Genomic DNA, 21,017 nt, shown 5'->3' on the forward strand with positions numbered 1-21,017 from the left:
TTTGGATTTGGAAGTACGAGCCTGTCTCGGATACGCTTGATCCTTTGCTTTACCTGGAGGTCCAAAGGAAATAAAAGTGGTACTCTTAGCCTTTGAAACAGAAGGATTAGTACTTGGGAGAAATGCAGTCTTGGCTGATGCCAAGTCAGTCAGGATCTTGTTCAGATCCTCCCCAAACAGTATGTCTCCCTAAAAAGGGAGTCCAGGTCCACTTTCCAGGACCTTAACCACAAAATCCGGCGAGCCAGGATAGATGTAGTAGACGCCTTGGCCGCCATTACACCGGCATCAGAGGCCGCCTCCTGAATATAGTGAGAGGCTGTAGTAATATATGACAGATATTGTCTGGCAGTGTCAGAAAAATTTAGAGGTAGCTCATCCTCAATTGCCTGAACATATGCTTCAATAGCTTTAGCAGACCAAGAGGCCGCTATAATGAGTCTATATACAGCACTGGTAAGTGTGTAGATAGACTTCAGGCATCCCTCCACGCGCTTATCCATCGGTTCCTTCAGTGAAGTGACAGGCAGAGTAGAGGACACCACTAGACGGGCGACATGAGAATCCACCGGCGGTGGAGTTTCGCACTTGTTACTCAACTCCGCAGGAATAGGATAACGAGCCAAAATCCTTTTAGACAAAGAAAATGTATTTCCTGGAGAAGATCAGGCTTGCTGGCATATGTCAATTAAGAGGTCAGAATGAGGTAAAACTACTTTAGCAACCTTCTGACGTTTAAACTTTGGTTTCTTATAGGCCCTACACACTGGGCGATATGAGTGAAAGATATGAACGATCTCGTTCATTAATGAACGAGATACCGTTCATATCTTTCAGTGTGGAGGCACCAGCGATGAATGATGCGTGGCCCCGCGCTCGTTCATCGCTGGTGCCCCGTCGCTTGTGCATGCAGGCCAATATGGACGATCTCGTCCATAATTGCCTGCACTGCTATGGAGCCGGGTGACAGGGGGAGCGAAGAAACTTCAATCCCCCCGTCACTGCCCCCCGCCGCCGGGTCACCCTTCAGCCGTATCCACCGTCAGGCAGCTCGGCGGCGGATCCCGCAGTGTGTAGGGCCCATTAGTCGTAGCAGGAGGTTCAACCTGAACCTCAATCTGGAGGATCAGTTTGATAGCTTCCACTAGTTCAGGAACATCAACCTGAGTTGTAGATTCAGAATCTGAAGGATCGGTATAATCCCCATCCTCATCGGAAGAATCATCCGAAATATTAGTGGATTGTGAGGAAGAAATGGCTCGCTAAGAGGACCCTTTGGTCCCAGTAGGGAGAGAGTTAGGTTTTTGTTTAACCAAGGACTGATTTAGTTGCTGTAACTGGGTTGACAGAGTATCTGCCCATGGTGGACAATATGTGGCTGTAATGGCACAGGAGGTCCCACAGGGGGCGTAAGTCGTGTTAGAAGAGTAGTCAGCATATTTGAAAATGCAGCCCAAGGTGGATCCTGATTTGCCACAGGTGCTGTGGGGTGACTAGGGGGTGCAGAACACTCAGTACCTGAACCCTCAGCAGAAATCTTATCCTCCGGTAAATCTGTGGCGCCAGCACTGCATGATGCAGGAGCGTCTGCGGATTTCCCGTCCTGTGTAGCAGACTTTATTGGGAATGTAGCCTTAGGGCGTATCAGTACAATATAGCCAGACAAACACAGTATCTGACAAAAAACCCCTAAGATATGTGGCCGCAATTACAGAGCACAGAGGATTTAAGTGGTATGAACACACACAGTGAAAAATACAAAACAGTATATCCTGTGGAACACTATATGGTATATGAGACCCTGACGCACTTAGACCCCCAGGGCACAGAATACAGTGATAGCAATATGTGTAATACACAGAATAGAATCCACACAGCAGCTATAGGCACATACAGTCACAGGTACAATGCAGAAATGATTACATATAAAAAATAAAACTGCACTGAACTAGCAATACTACATATAGATATATATATATACATATATAACAATGCACAGTAACCACTGGGTGTATATCACAGAATACTTGTACTAAATATTCATATAGAAGTGCACTTGTTCTTAACTAACGCTGTCTAAATGAAATGTAGAATACTTAAGTGTCCTGTAAATGCACAGCGCTGATGACAGGCGGCTTTACAAAGGTGACAGTGCCCAGCAGTCCCAGGATCAGCGCAGCTTTGAGAAATGGCACCCAAGCGTTGACAAGTAGTGAGGGAGAGAGAGAGATACAGCTCCAGGGCGGGAACACCTGCTGTAGATGGCGCCTGGAGGTGGGGGAGGGGCTACAGGTCAGCGCCTTATCCCCTCTGCTGGACTTTACCACCGGGTACTATGGAGCCTATAATAAACAGATTTTAGTAAATCCGAACTGTGCTCCCTGCCCTCGTGGATATAGTGGAGTCCTTGCACGGTCACAGTGTCCACGCCAGTGGTGCGGTCCCAGGACCGGATTGCGATTTCGGCGGGTCCCACCTGGGAGACCCTCTTACCTCCTCCCTGAAGTAGGCCATGCGATCCAGAAGAGCAGCAGCGGTGATGTGTTCAACCGGAGCGCCTCCGCTGCAAGTACCCGGCAACCAGGGTGCGGGAGTATGCAGCGCCGCTGGGGAAGGTGATGGAGCCGCAGCACAGAATGTCAGCATGAAATACACAGCATCTAGTGCCTGTGCTGCGGCCCTTGAAGTCTTCTTTCTTCTTAAAAAGCTCTTATTAGGGCTGCCTAGCGCAGCTCCCGCCCTGTTAGTAACCTGCACTGCAGGCACCAACTTACAAACTGAGCTCCAGTGCTTGGAGGCGGAGCTATAGAGGAGGCGGTGCAGTGCATCCTGGGAACAGTCAAAGCTTTAGCCTGTTGATGCCTTGGATCAAGATCCAACTCTACACCCAATGTTATTCCCTGTGGAATACCAGTGTACCCCGCTGTAGAAAATTTCAGTATCTATCAATGGCTTTTTTAATTTTTATTGAAAAGGGGAGGGAAGAACTAAGTGGGGGAGCTATGAGTAGGGGGAGTCAGGATTCTTAAACCACCCCCAGTAAAAGTAAAGTCTAGATCAGGGGTGTCCAAACTTTTTGCAAAGAGGGCCAGGTTTGGTGAGGTGAAAATGTGTGGGGGCCGACCCTTCAGCCTGACATTCTTGGAATTTATGGATTACATTCTGTATATTTGAATCAAAATCTGGAACAGTTACTAGTTTGACACATAATTTGAATACAAACAGTGTTAAAGGCTAATTCCTAATCTGGAAATTGTATCTGTCTTTTGGTCCCCAACTTCATTAGGAATCTCCCGAGTGTTGACTGTGGATTTTCCAGAGCAGAGAAACCTTCACCAATCAGGTGGGGGATGGGAAAATTGGGTTGGGTATGGGTGACCGGTGCTTGGGATCCCGGTCACCATACCGACGGCGAGATCCCACAACTAGAATGCCGGCAGGGGGGGTTTGCGAAATGATGCCCCTTGTGCTCGCCACATGTTCTATTCCCACTCTATGGGTGTCATGGACACCCACAAGTGGGAATAGTCCCTGATAATCGGCATGCCGACTGTCGGGATTTAGAGGAAGCCAGTCACATAACTACATCCTGGAAAATTTCCGACACCTGTACTATAAATCTCCACATTATAAGTGACCACAAGATCTTTTGCTATATTTTGCCAGATCACAATATATTTCTAGCTATGTATGATATATTAAAATGCTGAGTGAGCAATATGCTAAACATACAGATGAGTGCTAGTTCATCTGTGCGACCATTCATGGAAAACGCAACTTGTTTGCCACAAAAAGCATGGTCACGACTGTGCGCGGGCATGTGCGTATGCACCCTGCTTCCATGCTGGGTGTGACTAGTCACTGCCACGATCCGTTCGCACGTGCAAAAGGATCACTGCGAATATGAGGAAGAACACATCTGTAACCCCAGTATTTATCCTTGCAGTAATCAGCAGATGTACTGTATAACTATCAACCATTGCATTTTCTTTACTTTTTTAAAATTTTTTATTTAAGTCTACGTCCCTCTGAGAATCAGAATGCTGCAAGGTGCTGTTATATTACCTGGAGAATTTGAAAGCTTGCTGCACAATGGCAATACATAATGAATTGCTATCATCTAATCGAGAGAAATATAACATGGACCCAACGAAAATTCTCCAAGCATTGATGTCCTGAATATTAGCTATCGATTCCGCCAGAGAATACAGAGCAGGAGTCAAGGGAAAAATATAATAAATATAATAAAACAAAAGGCCATGCAACATTTAAATATACCCTGTACTGCATATACAAAAAGCAATCCATGTCTTTAAGAGTGACCTTTCCTCACTGACCTTCAGAAGATTCCTGCCGTCAAATGACTCCCTTTCTCTTTGGCCAGGCTTTCCTGGGGATATGGTGCTTCTGTCCTCAGCTGGAAAAAAAGACAAATAACAAAGCATTTATAAAGCATTTAACTGGTAGGATAAAGAAAAACAACACTTTTATCCAGGTAAATGCTGCTTGTTAATGGCTATAAAAGTACAGTGTAAAGCAGAGAACAAAAGAGACAATATAACCCTAACTATACACACACACGCAATCATAAAAGTAAAAATGCTTGTTAATTGTCTGAGCTCTATTGAGCCTCCACATTTTTCATGAATTAATCTTAACAGATCTTTGTTGCAATGATAATGCAGGTTATATAAAACACAGTGCAGTATACAGTGGGAATGTCTTTCTGGTCTCAGCTGCAACAAAGCGTTCATTATGCTAACAGCAGTTCTGATTTCCTTGTGTACCACACAGCGGTGGTAGCTTGCTATTAGTCTTTTTGCTTTTACTGTAAATGGCCTGCAAAGCAAAGAAAAAATATAACACAATCTAATATCCAAACATGTGAAAATGAGATCTGCAATAAAATGTGCCAGACTTCTCACATTTATCCATCTGTAACTAATGTTGTACAACAAACAAAAAACGATATTATATGTATATGAGCAATAGGAGTATGGCGCCACATACGTTGGTAAGAGCACAATATAAAAGAAACACTATTGACAATTAGACCACTCCCTTATAGATATAGGGTGTCAGCTAGCCCCTAAATGGTCAGCATGGGTAAAATGCTGCTAAGTAAAATATGGATGAGGGCTAGGGGTATCAGCGACCAACGGCGTTTCTAAAAGTAAATCTCTCAATAAGAAGGCTAAACACTAAGAATTTATGTTTTAAAACAAAAATATATAAATGGAGAATTTTTTATGATAAAAAGTATAATAATAAGTTTATTCTAAAAATATACAATAATTTAAAACTAAAACACAAAAAAACTAAAAAGGTCAAGACTAAAAATAATAAGAGAGTTTGAGCTTATCTTTAGTGTAGAGAGTCAATGAGGTACACCCAACGCGTTTCGTCTGTTTGATTTCAGCAAGGTTTTATATACATTTATATATTTTTGTTTTAAAATATAAATTCTTAGTATTTAGACCTCTTATTGAGAGATTTACTTTTAGAAACACTGTTGGTCACTGATACCCCTATCCCCCATCTTCTATATATATATATATATATATACATACACACACACACACACACACACACACACACACACACACACACACACACACATATATATATATATACATGCACATATATATATATACATACATACATACACACACACACACAGTAGGGTAAAAAAGTTTTTGTACAGTCACCGATTGTGCAAGTTGACCCACTTAAAAAGATGAGGGAGGTCTGTAGTTTCCATCATAGGTACACTTCAACTGTGAGAGATAGAATCTGAAAAAATAAACCTGGGAAATCACATTGTATGATTTTTAAACAATTTATTTGTATATTCTTGCAGAAAATAAATATTTGGACAATCAAAAAGTTTAACTCAATACTTTGTAATATAACCTCGGTTGGCAATTACAGAGGTCAAATGTTTCCTGTAGTTCTTGACCAGGTTTGCACACACTGTAGCAGGTACTTTGGCCCACTCTTCCATGCAGATCTTCTCTAGATCTGTCATGTTTTGGGGCTGTCGCCGGGCAACACGGAATTTCAACTTCCTCCACAGATTTTCTATTGGGTTGAGGTCTGGAGACTGCCTAGGCCACTCCATGACCTTGAAATGCTTCTTACGGAGCTCCTCCTTAGTTGCCTGGGCGGTGTGTTTGGGGTCATTGTCATGCTGGAAGACCCAGCCACGTTCCATCTTCAATGCTCTTACTGAGGGAAGGAGGTTTTTGCCCAAAATCTCACGATACATGGCCCCATTCATCCTCTCCTTAATACGGATCAGTCGTCCTGTCCCCTTTGCAGAAAGCAGCTCCAAAGCATGATGTTTCCACCCCCAAGCTTCACAGTGGGTATGGTGTTCTTGGGATGCCATTTATCATTCTTCTCCCTCCAAACACAGCGAGTGGAGTTTACACCAAAAAGTTTGATTTTGCTCTCATCTGACCACATTACATTCTCCCAATCCTCCTCTGGATCATCCAGATGGTCACTGGCAAACTTTAGACGGGCCTGTAAATGTGCTGGCTTAAGCAGGGGGACCTTTTGGGCGCTGCAGGATTTCAATCCTTGACAATGTAGTGTGTTACTAATTGTAACCTTTGTGACTGTGGTCCAAGCTCCCTTGAGGTCATTGACCAGGTCCCCCCGTGTAGTTCTGGGCTGATTCCTCCCCGTTCTCAAGATCATTGATACCCCATGAGGTGAGATCTTGCATGGAGCCCCAGGTCGAGGGAGATTGTCAGTGATCTTGTATTTCTTCCATTTTTTTATAATTGCGCCAACAGTTGATCTCTTCTCACCAAGCTGCTTGACTATTGTCAAGTAGCTCATCCCAGCCTTGTGCAGCTCTACAATTTTGTCCCTGGTGTCCTTAAGACAGCTCTCCGGTCTTGGCCATGGTGGAGAGGTAGCAGTCTGACTGTTTGAGGGTGTGGACAGGTGTCTTTTATACAGATAACCAGTTCAAACAGGTGCCATTAATACAGGTAATGAGTTGAGGATAGAAGCGCTTCTTAAAGAAGTAACAGGTATGTGAGAGCCAGAAATCTTGCTGCTTGGTAGGTGTCCAAAAATTTATTTTCCACAAGAACATACAAGTAAATTGTTTAAAAGTCATACAATGTGATTTACTGGGGTTTTTTTTTCTTTCAGATTCTGCCTCTCACAGTTGAAATATACCTATGGTGGAAATCACAGACCTTTCTCATCTTTAAGTGGGTAAGCTTAAACATGAGCTTAAAGATGAGTATTTGTACAGCCACAATCGGTGGCTGTCCAAATACTTTTTAGCCCCCCTGTATGTATGTGTGTATATATATATATATATATATATATATATAATTATTATTATTTTTTTCTTAATTTGCTTACTAAACACTTCTCATGCTCGGCCACTGTTGTATACCCCCTACTACTTCCTCTTAATGGCATATGCTGGATACTGTACCATGAAATGAGGGGCAATTGGGAAAAACCATGTTGCACTGTAGGTAAGGCAGATGTAACGTGCAGAGAGCGTTAGATTTGGGTGGGTTATATTGTTTCTGTGCATGGTAAATACTGGCTGCTTTATTTTTATTAGACAGACGTATGAATCATTTTTTTTGCAAGGTTTGTAAATATCAAAGATCTCATTGAAAGCTTAAAGGGGAGATTCAATTAAGTGAGAGTCTCCTCACACAGCAGTTTAGTGTGCATGATATACTATATATTATTTCAATTAGAAATACAGCTGTGGGCATCATACCTGGATATAGGGTTTAGTGACACTCATTACTCTGGAAGTGAGCAAAAGCTAGCTATTTCCAGGTGCAATGGTCACCCTGGTCTTCCAAATTACCTGATCTCCAGCACATTACCCCTTTTAAAACAATGTGCACCTCGCACCTAATTAAATCACCTCCCAAGAGTTCTCACAAACTGCAGAATAAGTGTATGGTAGAGGGAGTAAATTGTGTACGAAAGGTGCAAAATATAATAGACTGTGAAGGACCATCTGTAAACTATATATGTACTAATGAATGTTAAAGTTTTATTTAGGAGGAGAGGGTGACCTGATTGTTTTCAGCCATTTCTCATGTACCCAGAGGAGTATCCAACCGGTAAAAGAAGAGCAGTAGCCTGTGGAGGAAGTGGCTGAGACCAGTGGAACCGGTAAGTATGGTATCATTTGTGTACATATATAGTAAAACCCAAAAATAAAACAAAAACAAAAAATCAAGAAAGTAACGTCAGAAATGGCGAAAAATCTGTCCGCACATTAGTAAAGCGGACAGAGACAAGGTAACCCCTGGGTATTTCTTTCAGTTACCATATAAGAAGTATTCATTCCTAGTAATGCCCCTAGTCAAGATGAGCTCAGAAATATTTGTTGGACCATATACAGACCCTTAATACGGGATGAGAAGGATTGAATGAATACTTCGCATGACCTAGAAGCTTGTTAATTTTTTTCTTTTGTGTGTGTCTTTTGAAGTAATAGAAAACTCTCCATCTGGATAAGACCACTGGTAAACACTAATTCGGCAAATGGGAGGTGGCTGTCTCTGTGCAAATGGACGGGCTCAATAAGGCATTGAGTGTCAGGGTGCAGACTTCTTCGCAAAATTGGAAAGGGGTCACAGTAGCTAATCTTAGATAGTGTGCTATTGAACATCACAAGAATAGTGCTAGGCGCAGAGAAAAACAGGTGGAGAAGTTGAGGACGGTAAGTATACTGGCACATACAGGAAAGACCCATCAGTCCAAACCCCAGATTCCTAATGGTCAATAATATGTTACACTTGTAGGAAGGAAGGGCATTTTGCCAGAGATTGTAGGAGTAGTAGGACACATAGTCAATATAGATCCCCTAGACAGAAAACACAAGCCACATTATTAAACACATAGACGGGACCAAGGGACATATAGTAAAAAATCATAAGCCATATAGAAAACACAGATTCGGCTAATGGGAAGAACAAAATAAATGCAACATTACCCTTTGACAAAACTTGCTGGGGTTAAGGTGGGGCCTCTAAACTTTTGCTTCTTTTTCCTAGCAGAAATGGCCCTTGATTAACTTAATTTTGTTAGATATGATATACATATACTGTGCTCCTGCTCAGGAAGTACAAAGTATGTTAGACACCCACGAAGACTAATGTCGCATTCTACTGTTCTAGATGCATGTCCATCATAGATAGAGGAAATTATCTCATAGATACTGGGTTCCCTATGAACTTAGGATGGACAGGACACTGGATTGATGGCTGGGATAGTCCCAATAGCGATACGATAAACACAGAATTTTTTTAAGGGGAGTAGACCAAGTAGAGAATCACTTCCCCGTAGTGCCCAATCCAGTTGTCAAACTTTTATAAAATCTTCTTCACCTCTACAAACTTATCTGTCACCAACCTCTATTCTGTTTCTCTACAGTTTCCTCTTCATCTTTTGCATTCACATAGGGTGGTACAATACATGGACCCAAGTTCAGTTCAAACTCCACATGCCTAGGTCCTTCAGAGTTCTGCCCAAACCCAGTATATCTCAACAGCACGATAACACCAGTATTACTGCAGTGTGCCTTGTCATGCACAAAGGGTGGAGAATGGGAATACTAGTGAAGGGAAATTTTGTATAGACACTGATATGCCTGTTGGTAAATGGCAAACCTGATATTTTCTTTTTCATTTTCATTTTCTCTCTCTCCTCTAGAGATGTTTTTTTTTTTTTTGAGTTATGCTCATGGTACTCTACATTGCAAACACACGAAAGTAAATTACAATGAAAAATGTGTGTTCCCTACAGGAAAAGGCAGTCTGGGGGACAAAGGGGTATGACCAGGAGTCCTCAGGACGGTGGATAGGTGGACACGGTAAGCCAGTAGCCCCCAGAGCATACCTTCCAAGTCTAGCTGAAGTAGCACACGGTCTGACTCATCTAGGCAAAGAGGGTATGTGCAGGCTGATGAGAGCCTACTGGTGTGCGCCAGTATTCTATTCTCATGCAGGTAAGAGAGCAATGACCTGTCTTATTTGCTTGAGGAAGATTATTAGTAAAGCAATACCAACAGAGCCATCCATATCCCTCCTGCAGACGGATCTTTTCAGGAAATACAAATCGACTTTGTACAGTTAACACCCTTTAGGAATTATTGTTATGTAATGGTGGGTACTGATGTTTTCTCAAACTGGGTAGAGGCATTTCCTGCCGAAACGGATGCTGCTGTGTTTACCGCAAAGAAAAATTGTGCAGAAATTTGTGTGTAGATAATGGTACCCCTAGAAGTAGGAGCAAAGCTTGAAATTGTACTATTGTGATCATAGATACTGCCACTAGTATTATGTAGCATCGAAACCACTCCCAGATCTTCACTCAACGAATCACGTTCTTCGAAATTTGTTTTTGTTTTGGTATTTGTGTCTTTTTGGTTGTTTTTGGAAGACAACCTCATGTCATGATTGATCCGCACAATAATCAGAAATACACCAATGAGGTGACAGTACAGTACCTTATTGAGATGAGCCAGCATTTGAGAACTTGACAAAAGAATTTGAAACTGTTGATTGCTGGTATGCAAATACTAACTGTCTTGATTGTGAACCAAGAGACTGTGTGATTGTTCTTACACTCAGGTTGCTTAATAGACAGGTGGGAAGGACCATACCAAGTTTTGTTGACAGCACTATCCCAGTGAAAGTAGCTGAGAGAGAGACTTGGGTCCACGATTCCCATTGCAGGAAAGTCGGTAGTCCGGAAGGAACTCGTATATGGAGTGAGATCGCAAAAGTATCACCAGAGACTCTGTGCCGTGAAGACTGAGAGGCGGCACTGTTGAACACTACCTGAGCATACTAAAGGATTGCAGAAAGACCAGTCATTGTAATTGAATTGTTATGAACAAGAGTTGTTTTGTTCTATTTCTCTTTTCTCTCTTTCCCGCTGACAAACATTTTTTTTTCAGGATATTCTATTTTTGCGAGGTTTTTTTATGAGGAGTCGAGTGTGGGACTGGAACTGGTTCTGGAGGAAGGAGTGATTTCCTTATAGGATCCCAGGATTAGCCGATCAGTTTGTTAAAGTCAGAGAAAAATCAAAGGTCTAGTAGTTATGGAGTTCAGAGGTAATCAGGAACAATCAGACAATGGCTATTCACACATTGCAGATAAAGAGCTCATTAATATATGTGGAAGAAAGGTTTATGAGTGGCTCTCCCCGAACTCCGAAGGTTTATGTTATTTAGGAAGGACACTACTTATAACCCTTGTTCAATTATTAAACAGACCTAGCATACGTTCCAGAAATGGAAATAATTTTCAGAAAATGATAGGAATATGTAGATCATGAAAATTTTATATGTCACTGTCACGATTTGTTTGTGTCTTCTTCATCTACCCAGCAGAACCTCAATCGAATCCAAACATCAGTGTACAAAGACGTAGGTACATGCGTGTGTGAAATGTTCGTCGCAAATCAGACATTATAGGCCAAAGCACTGTCCCAGCATAGTCTATAGGTTGAATGTTGTCCCACACCCAACCAGTGGTCCCGTGACCGCCGAGTGCATATAGAGCAGGGGTGGGCAATTATTTCAGCTGGGGGGCCGCTTAACACTTCCAGTGAATAGTCGAGGGCCACACACAAAATATCTTGTAAATCGGGTCTGAACTGCGCATGCACCGCAATGTGTAGGTGCGCCGGTCCGCAGCGTCGGGATGGTACGAACAAAGTGATCGCACGGGCGATCGCAAGGTGATTGAGAGGAAGAGGACGTTTGTGAGTGGCAATTGAGCGTTTTAGAGGAGTGTCCGGAAAAACGCAGGAGGGACCAGGCATTTGGAGGGAGAGTTTCTGACGTCAGCACTCCGCTCTGGCCCCGATCATCGCACTAGAAGAGTAAGTCCTGGGTTGCGCAGAGACTGCACAAACTTCTGTTTGTGCAGCTCTCTGCAGATGCGATCTCACCCCTGCACAGCGATTTCCCCCTCCCCTGTAGGCAGCGACTACCTGATCGCAGCAGTGCAAAAATCGCCTGCTTGCGATCAGGTCTGAATTAGGCCCATAGTTACGTATATAACAATAAAAACATAGTGTGGATATATATATATATATATATATAGATATAAAACTACACAAACATACACCACAATATACATTACATGCATAGTTTTTTTACAGGCAAAATCCAAGATGTCTAAAAAAACACAGTAATCCAGTAATAATTTTTTTTTTAAAACAGTGCTGAAAACACCCCCCCCCCTCCCCTAGACCAATATAGCAGTCTCTACCCCCCTTCCCTGCTGGACCCATATAGCAGTCCCTACCCCTCTTCCCCCCCTCCCCTAAACCCATATAGCAGTCCCTACCCCTCTTCCCTAAACCCATATAGCAGTCCCCCCCCCTTTCCTAACCCCCCTTCCCTGAACCTATATAGCAGCTTTTAAAGTTAAGCACAGATCCATTTACCTTTTTCACAGTGGCAGATCCGCTGCCTGCTGCCAGATCCCCGCTGCCTGATGCCAGATCCCCGCTGCCTGATCCGCTGCCTGCTGCCCGCGGTGCAGCACAGAGTCGCTGCTGCTGCCCGCTCCTGCCGTGGCCCCGCCCCCCGTGCTGCCCAGCGCCTGACGTCACAGTGGAAATCCCGGTCAGTAGTGACGTGACCGGGATTTCCTCTGCGGCGCCGCGTCTGGGAGGTACGTAGCGCAATGACGAGCGGCTCAGCCAGTCGGGCCGCTTGTCATTGCACACTGTGTGGGACAGCGGGGCCAGGCAGAATCGGTTCGCGGGCCGCATCCGGCCCGCGGGCCGCTTGTTGCTCACCCCTAATATAGAGGATATCTCGTCCTCCTCCCTGTCTTCCCCAAATATAGTCAAGTGTCTGATTTGCGAAATGAATACATACTTGTGTCTAGGTCACCGATTATTGTATGAAATATTTTTTTTTCTTATGTTAATAATTGATGGCAGTTATTGTTTGCTGCCAAAGGGTGGACTGTCGAAGTCAAAAATATAACATAAAAAGAACATACAAACTACACACATTATGAGTCGCTATACTTGCAAATACGCGCAGCGAGCACAGCAATATATGGTAACACACGCATTTACACGGACGTGCCACAGAGATGGATTCGACACTTATTTCATGCAGTACATAATTATAATAATATCAAGCGCCAGACATCATGATGATTTCAAATTATAAAATAAAGTAATGTCATGTATGTGTATTATTTGAACGAAACCAGATACACCTGTCATATTTGTATTAAAGCAAGCAGATTAATGTGTAGATTCATTTGATACTTGTTATTAAGTTGTAGGACATTGCAACAAATAGTTATGATTAAATGTATGAAAGGTAAAATCACTTTTATTAGAATAGATATTCCAAACAGGTAGTGGACATGAAGCTCAGGCCAGCCCCCTCAGATGTCTCCAAGGCTGAACCTGTTTAGCATATACACAGACTAGTGACTCATCATGAATGAGAAAGTCCCCTCCCCAAAAACTAGATAACACATTGCTGATCACACAGTAGTTGCTGTTTTGTCTCAGAGGATGATGGAGTTGCTTCTACACCAGTTCCTGCATGATTTTACAGAGAGAGAGAGAGAGAGAGAGAGAGTGATATGGAGAGACGAATTTATATAACTTATGGATAATGGTATTGTATGCTGGCCTGTAACTGTAACTGTATGTTTTAACTGCTTACTGTGTGAGTTGTAACCATGTAACTATAGGTATACTGTACATTGTAATATATTAAATCCATATCCTTTTAATAACAAATATATACATCAATGAGCTTTGAAACTCAGATAACGTGTGGGTGCATTGTTTTCTCTTATAGGATGTAGTGTTTTGCGATGTACAGCACACATTCATGGCAAATGGTAATAAGATGTGCAGGCGTCTACAATATATATTAGAGCGGGCATTTTAAATATTTGTAAGGAAACAATTTGGCATTCACAATATATATATATATATATATATATACACACACACACACACACACACACACACACACACACACACACACATTCAGTAAATAGGAGCACTCACCAGCTGAAACTGCATCCTAAAATCATTTGCTGGTACAATGTAATCAGATCTTAAAATTATTAATAAAAAACAGTAGACTCATATATCTAATCGGAAGGATCACAATGAGTCAACAGTACGTGAATTGTAGCATAGTCCTACGTCATTTTGTCTCCAAAATATTAACCATTAGTCTAAAGACTACAATATAAACAATAAACAAAGGACATGGGCTATTGTAGTCTTTAAGAAAGAAATAAAGAAGAATGTAACTTGCGCCTATGGAGCCGCTTTGTTCTGAAACTCTCGGATACACCAAATCCAATTTTACATTCACAACTATAGATTCTGAGTAGTCCACAAGCGCTACCAACATCAAACTAAGCACATTACAGACAATTTAATGTATATATGTGTATGAGGATCTTTTCTTTTGGAGGTTCAGAGTCCTCCAGGTGTTAGGTAAATTCCTTCTTGCTATTCGCACCTCTGGACTGACCTCCTCTCAATGGGGGATGTTCCTCAAAAGGTTTCTTTTCAGTACCCCTCAGAGCACCTGGTCCCTGGGATTTCACCCCTCCTAAATAAAGGACGCTCACCTCATATATTTGCCCTATATGCCTTGAATGGTTTCCTTACTTTACTTCGTTTTTCATATGACCCTCTGTACATATATCATCGAAGCAGATCCTGTCCCATATACACCATGCTCACCTTAAACTGAGGCCCTATGTTCCTTTAAAGGTTTCTTTATTCGTATGTCCTTAGGGTTCCCTTCAACACCCCGGGAAATCTTCATGCAGTGTATCAAAAGGTATAAAAACCCAAAGTCCAGAATTTCATAAAAACGTTCAAAAATGTATTTCCAACAGGACATAAAATTCCATAAAAATGGTAAGAAGTATATATTATTAAAATAAGCCCCTAAACAATAGTGGCCACAAGTTCATCCCACATAATACCCCTCCGAACCCGTCAGGGAATGATGTATTACCCTGTAACAAAAACGGATCTTAGGAATTCCTCCTAAAGTCCTGGTTCCGGGCCCGGTGAAAAAAATGAGAAAACCTTACCACTTGGGGGTCATAAAAAGTAGTCCCAACGCGTTTCGGATAACAAATCCTTCCTCAGGGCATAATGTGGGACCAACCTAGTAAGCCTTTTATACCTTACTAGAGTCTCCCCTGACTTCCCAAACCAATCAGAAATCACAGCAGTCTAATCATCATCTAAACTGCATTCAATTCCCAAACTTCTATTGTGACTTTTACTTATATCAATCATATGCTCCATAGTACATCAAAAAATGTTAAATAAACATCCATAATTCATATAATAAATGCATTAAAACATTAATTGGTGTAATCCAATATCTGGTCCAGAGTAATGGATCTCAAAGTCCCTATGGTTCTCTTGCATGGGCCCGGTGCCGGATCCAGATTCATACATCCATATTTTCACCCTTCGTTCCGATAATGTTATAACCCGCAGCTTCCGGTTACAGCATCACTTCCTATGTGTGTGTCCGTGGCTTTTTTTTAGTCCCCTCGTGCCTTCACAGGGTTCCCATCCACCTCGGAAATGTGACGTCCCCTGTTGTTAGCGGCTGTGATGCACTTCCTGTCTTTGACACGCAAACAGGAAGACCATTTGGAACGCAACGGTAAATCCTCATTATCACTGCGCCGGGACTCTCATGCAAGAGTATGTGAATAAATAAAGAACAATTCGTTAGAGAAAGATATTACAAAAGGTTTCATGTCCTATTTCATATATCCTTCCACCGTTTAATCACATATTCTCTTAAACAGGACATATTAACAAGTTTAGAGATCTATGGGAGATAGCGCCCCGATATATTTTATCTGTTATGTGTCTTACTCTACCACACCTCTCCTTCAACATATATCATTTTTCTTTGGGTACAGCCTTGTTTGCAGATGGACTTAATATGCAGACAGACCTTTAGTTGACACTGTATTATTAGAGACCTCACATCCATTGGGTCTAGCAGTATTGGAATCCATCTCCCCCTATACACATTTTTACCATTCAAAGGAACCACTTAATCTCGAAATCTATATTCAGCCCCTTTGGGGCCAAGGTTCCCAATTCATAGATGGTTCTCATCTCCGTCCTAGCCAAGTTTGCCTCTCCATTTTTTATTCTCCAACTAGGTGTTACCACTTTAATACCACAGAACCTGACTAAATGACCAATATTACATTCATGGGTTTTACTAAAATGGGATGAGACATTGTGAGATTCAAGTCCTTTTTTAATATTGCGGACGTGTTCCGCCATTCTTACTTTGAGCATCCGTGTGGTTCTCCCCACGTACTGCAGCCCACACGAACACTCTAGCAGGTAAATGCAATTCTTACTGTTACAAGTAATGAAGTCTTTTATATTATAAACCTTATTGGTTTGTGTAGACCTGTATTGTATAACTTTACTCTCTTTGCTTTTGCATGCCTTACACATAATGCACTGACCACACCTAAAGAAGCCCTTGGATACATTTCTGGTAAGCATCTTTGGAGCCGTTACCACGCTGCTCACCACGTGCTCTTTTAGGTTCTTAGCCCTCCTATAGATGAATCTAGGGGTCTTTGTTATATATCCTTTCAGAGCAGGGTCCCTATCTAAAATAGACCTTCCAGTCCACCGTCATTAGTTTGTTAATGGTGGTAATGGTGTCCCTTAAATAGGAACGGGTAGTCTTAACCATGGGTTGTAACATATGATCTATGAAGCAGGATAGGTTAGACAACCCAGAATTGGTCCCCGCCACAATGGGGCGCCCAGGGGGTGTCTCCCTATTTTTATGTATCTTGGGCAAGATATATAATACAGGTATAGACGGGTTTTCTATAATCATATACCTGTATTCGTCTTCAGTAATTGTGCCCAATCCAAGGTAAAGCCCCAAAAAGACCTCTAATTTTTTATCTATATTGTCACTAGGGTTCCCCCTTAGTTTTTGGTAGGTGGTGCCATCCACTAGTTGCCTCATGATCTCCTTATTGTAATCATCGAGATTCATGATAATGATGCTGCCCCCCTTATCGGCTGGTTTTATTACTATCTCCTTATTGTTTCTTAAAGAGGAGATAGCTTTTCTTTCTTCCTTTGTGAGGTTGGTTTTCCTACTGGTTTTAAATGTCACACTCTCTAAGTCTGCTTTTACTGCCTTCTCAAAGGATTCTATAAAGCTTCCCTTCTTATGCTTCGGATAGAATTTGGATCTCCTCTTAAATACAGTTCTAATACTCCCTCCAGTATCACCTTCTGGTATTTCACTGAAGAATCTCTTTAGGGTCAATCTTCTAACTAGTTTCTCTACGTCTATAAGTACTCCAAATTTATCACATCTATTGGTAGGAGCGAATTTAAGTCCCTTTTCAAGGATGGATCGCTCATGTGTTGAAAGTGTATACCCGCTTAAATTATAAATCTTGGTAACACCTGCTTCATTTCCCTGTGGGTCTTTCTGAGTTATTTCTGTATTAACAATAGTGTTGCCTTCTATATTATCCTCCATTTGTTTTTTCCTATCTCTTCTTTTTTTATTGAGGGATCTATTTTTACCTCCTCTCTTTCCTCGTTTACCGGATATTACCTTCTTCTTGGGGGTCTGTATGTACCCTTCTCTAAAAAAGATCAAGTGGTGGGGTTTTGTGGCCTGTAGGATTCTTCATAATTTCTATCGTTATGTTCCCTTCTCTGATCCTTGTGTGATATCTCCGATATATCCTCTCTCTCTCTCCATGGTTTCCATCCCCATTCTGTGGGCCTCATTTGTCTACCTTCATAATGATCACTCCTTCCTCCCAGGTATCCCCTATTTTTTCTATAGACATCTTCCTCTCTCCTAGGTGTTAAATCCCTCTGTCTGTCCATAAAATCATTTCTTTGTTTTATAGTGCTGGGGTTTGGCCTTTCTCTCATCCTATTGGATTGAAAGGAGGCGTCCCTTCTCCTAAAGAATCTCCTGTTAATTCTCCGAGGTGACCTTCTAGGTAAAGCCTGGTATGATATAATGGTGTCAGGCACCGCTTCCCTGGGAGGTTCTCTCACTTCATCTTCTTTATCTTTTTTGTCCCTAGTGTACTTTTTCTGTTTTTTATTCCTAATTTCTCTCTCATTCCTCATCATTTTCGTGGTGATGACTTCCTCCATATCCTTATATTCCTTTGAACCTATATATGGTTCTGCTAGGGATTTATAAGTCTCTATTTCTCCTTCAACTTTTTGTAAATCCCTTTTTTTCTCACAGATAATCAATTTCATTAATGAAAAAGAGCATGCATCAAATTCTATCCGAAGCATAAGAAGGGAAGCTTTATAGAATCCTTTGAGAAGGCAGTAAAAGCAGACTTAGAGAGTGTGACATTTAAAACCAGTAGGAAAACCAACCTCACAAAGGAAGAAAGAAAAGCTATCTCCTCTTTAAGAAACAATAAGGAGATAGTAATAAAACCAGCCGATAAGGGGGGCAGCATCATTATCATGAATCTCGATGATTACAATAAGGAGATCATGAGGCAACTAGTGGATGGCACCACCTACCAAAAACTAAGGGGGAACCCTAGTGACAATATAGATAAAAAATTAGAGGTCTTTTTGGGGCTTTACCTTGGATTGGGCACAATTACTGAAGACGAATACAGGTATATGATTATAGAAAACCCGTCTATACCTGTATTATATATCTTGCCCAAGATACATAAAAATAGGGAGACACCCCCTGGGCGCCCCATTGTGGCGGGGACCAATTCTGGGTTGTCTAACCTATCATGCTTCATAGATCATATGTTACAACCCATGGTTAAGACTACCCGTTCCTATTTAAGGGACACCATTACCACCATTAACAAACTAATGACGGTGGACTGGAAGCCGGGCTATCTGCTGGTGACTGCTGACGTCACGTCTCTATATACGGTGATTGACCATCAGACAGGCTTAGAGGCTTTAGCATAATTTATGGAAAAAGAGGGTTTTTCATCCGAAAGGAGCAACTTCGTACTGGAAGGGACATCGCTAATTCTATATAACAACTTTTTTTGGTTTAATGGGTCGTTTTATTTGCAGCTGAAGGGCACAGCCATGGGCACCAGGCTGGCGCCAAGCTATGCAAATTTGTTCATGGCACACTGGGAAGATCAAAAAGTGTGGAGTGGCCATGAGCTTGGCGCCAGCTTGGTGTCATGGAATCGTTATATTGACGACATACTTTTTGTGTGGAGTGGGGACCGTCCTTCATTGGATATCTTTTGTGAACATCTGAACGCTAATAAAAACAATATACATTTAACTTTTAACATCAGTGAAGTAGAGGTGAATTTCCTAGACTTACGAATTTACATAGAAGAGGATAGAATTAAAACCAGTAATTATACGAAACTGACAGACTGCAATTCATTCATAGATTACTCCAGTAATCACCATAAAAACTGGTTACGGAGTATTCCAGCTAGTCAATTTCAAAGAGTCAGAAGGAATTGTACAGACATTGAGGTGTATTGGGAACAGGCGCAGATCTTACAGGAACAATTTAAGGTTAAAGGATATGATCAAAAAACGGTCCAGATGGGTATGGAAACCATTGGTAATTATAATCATAATGACATGTTAAACAAAAATTCAGAAAAAGGAGAGAAGTTGTTGGGGGAGGTACCTTTTATTACAGCATACAACAGCCAATACAAACAGGTTGAATGTATAATAAGAAGACACTGGTCTATTTTAGATAGGGACCCTGCTCTGAAAGGATATATAACAAAGACCCCTAGATTCATCTATAGGAGGGCTAAGAACCTAAAAGAGAACGTGGTGAGCAGCGTGGTAACGGCTCCAAGGATGCTTACCAGAAATGTATCCAAGGGCTTCTTTAGGTGTGGTCAGTGCATTATGTGTAAGGCATGCAAAAGCAAAGAGAGTAAAGTTATACAATACAGGTCTACACAAACCAATAAGGTTTATAATATAAAAGACTTCATTACTTGTAACAGTAAGAATTGCATTTACCTGCTAGAGTGTTCGTGTGGGCTGCATTACGTGGGAAGAACCACACGGATGCTCAAAGTAAGAATGGCGGAACACGTCCGCAATATTAAAAAAGGACTTGAATCTCACAATGTCTCATCCCATTTTAGTAAAACCCATGAATGTAATATTGGTCATTTAGTCAGGTTCTGTGGTATTAAAGTGGTAACACCTAGTTGGAGAATAAAAAATGGAGAGGCAAACTTGGCTAGGACGGAGATGAGAACCATCTATGAATTGGGAACCTTGGCCCCAAAAGGGCTGAATATAGATTTCGAGATTAAGTGGTTCCTTTGAATGGTAAAAATGTGTATAGGGGGAGATGGATTCCAATACTGCTAGACCCAATGGATGTGAGGTCTCTAATAATACAGTGTCAACTAAAGGTCTGTCTGCATATTAAGTCCATCTGCAAACAAGGCTGTACCCAAAGAAAAATGATATATGTTGAAGGAGAGGTGTGGTAGAGTAAGACACATAACAGATAAAATATATCGGGGCGCTATCTCCCATGGATCTCTAAACTTGTTAATATGTCCTGTTTAAGAGAATATGTGATTAAACGGTGGAAGGATATATGAAATAGGACATGAAACCTTTTGTAATATCTTTCTCTAACGAATTGTTCTTTATTTATTCACATACTCTTGCATGAGAGTCCCGGCGCAGTGATAATGAGGATTTACCGTTGCGTTCCAAATGGTCTTCCTGTTTGCGTGTCAATGACAGGAAGTGCATCACAGCCGCTAACAACAGGGGACGTCACATTTCCGAGGTGGATGGGAACCCTGTGAAGGCACGAGGGGACTAAAAAAAAGCCACGGACACACACATAGGAAGTGATGCTGTAACCGGAAGCTGCGGGTTATAACATTATCGGAACGAAGGGTGAAAATATGGATGTATGAATCCGG

The 21,017-nt window shown here is 41.8% G+C and overlaps 1 protein-coding gene across 4 annotated transcripts in view; it reads right to left on the minus strand.

The window, feature by feature from the left end:
• Nucleotides 1-21,017, minus strand: part of ASCC1 (activating signal cointegrator 1 complex subunit 1) — a 729,419-nt gene that overhangs the window by 269,643 nt on the left and 438,759 nt on the right. For 3 of the 4 annotated variants that reach the window (XM_063961462.1, XM_063961463.1, XM_063961461.1), the window contains exon 9: nucleotides 4,338-4,417. In XM_063961462.1, the coding sequence (XP_063817532.1) occupies nucleotides 4,338-4,417 (80 nt within the window). Of the gene's footprint in view, nucleotides 1-4,337; nucleotides 4,418-13,362; nucleotides 13,594-21,017 lie in introns of those variants that run through there. The other variant, XM_063961464.1, reaches the window with a different exon arrangement.

Source organism: Pseudophryne corroboree, chromosome 3 (genome assembly GCF_028390025.1).
Source record: "Pseudophryne corroboree isolate aPseCor3 chromosome 3, aPseCor3.hap2, whole genome shotgun sequence".
In the NCBI taxonomy this organism is placed as follows: Eukaryota; Metazoa; Chordata; class Amphibia; order Anura; family Myobatrachidae; genus Pseudophryne; species Pseudophryne corroboree.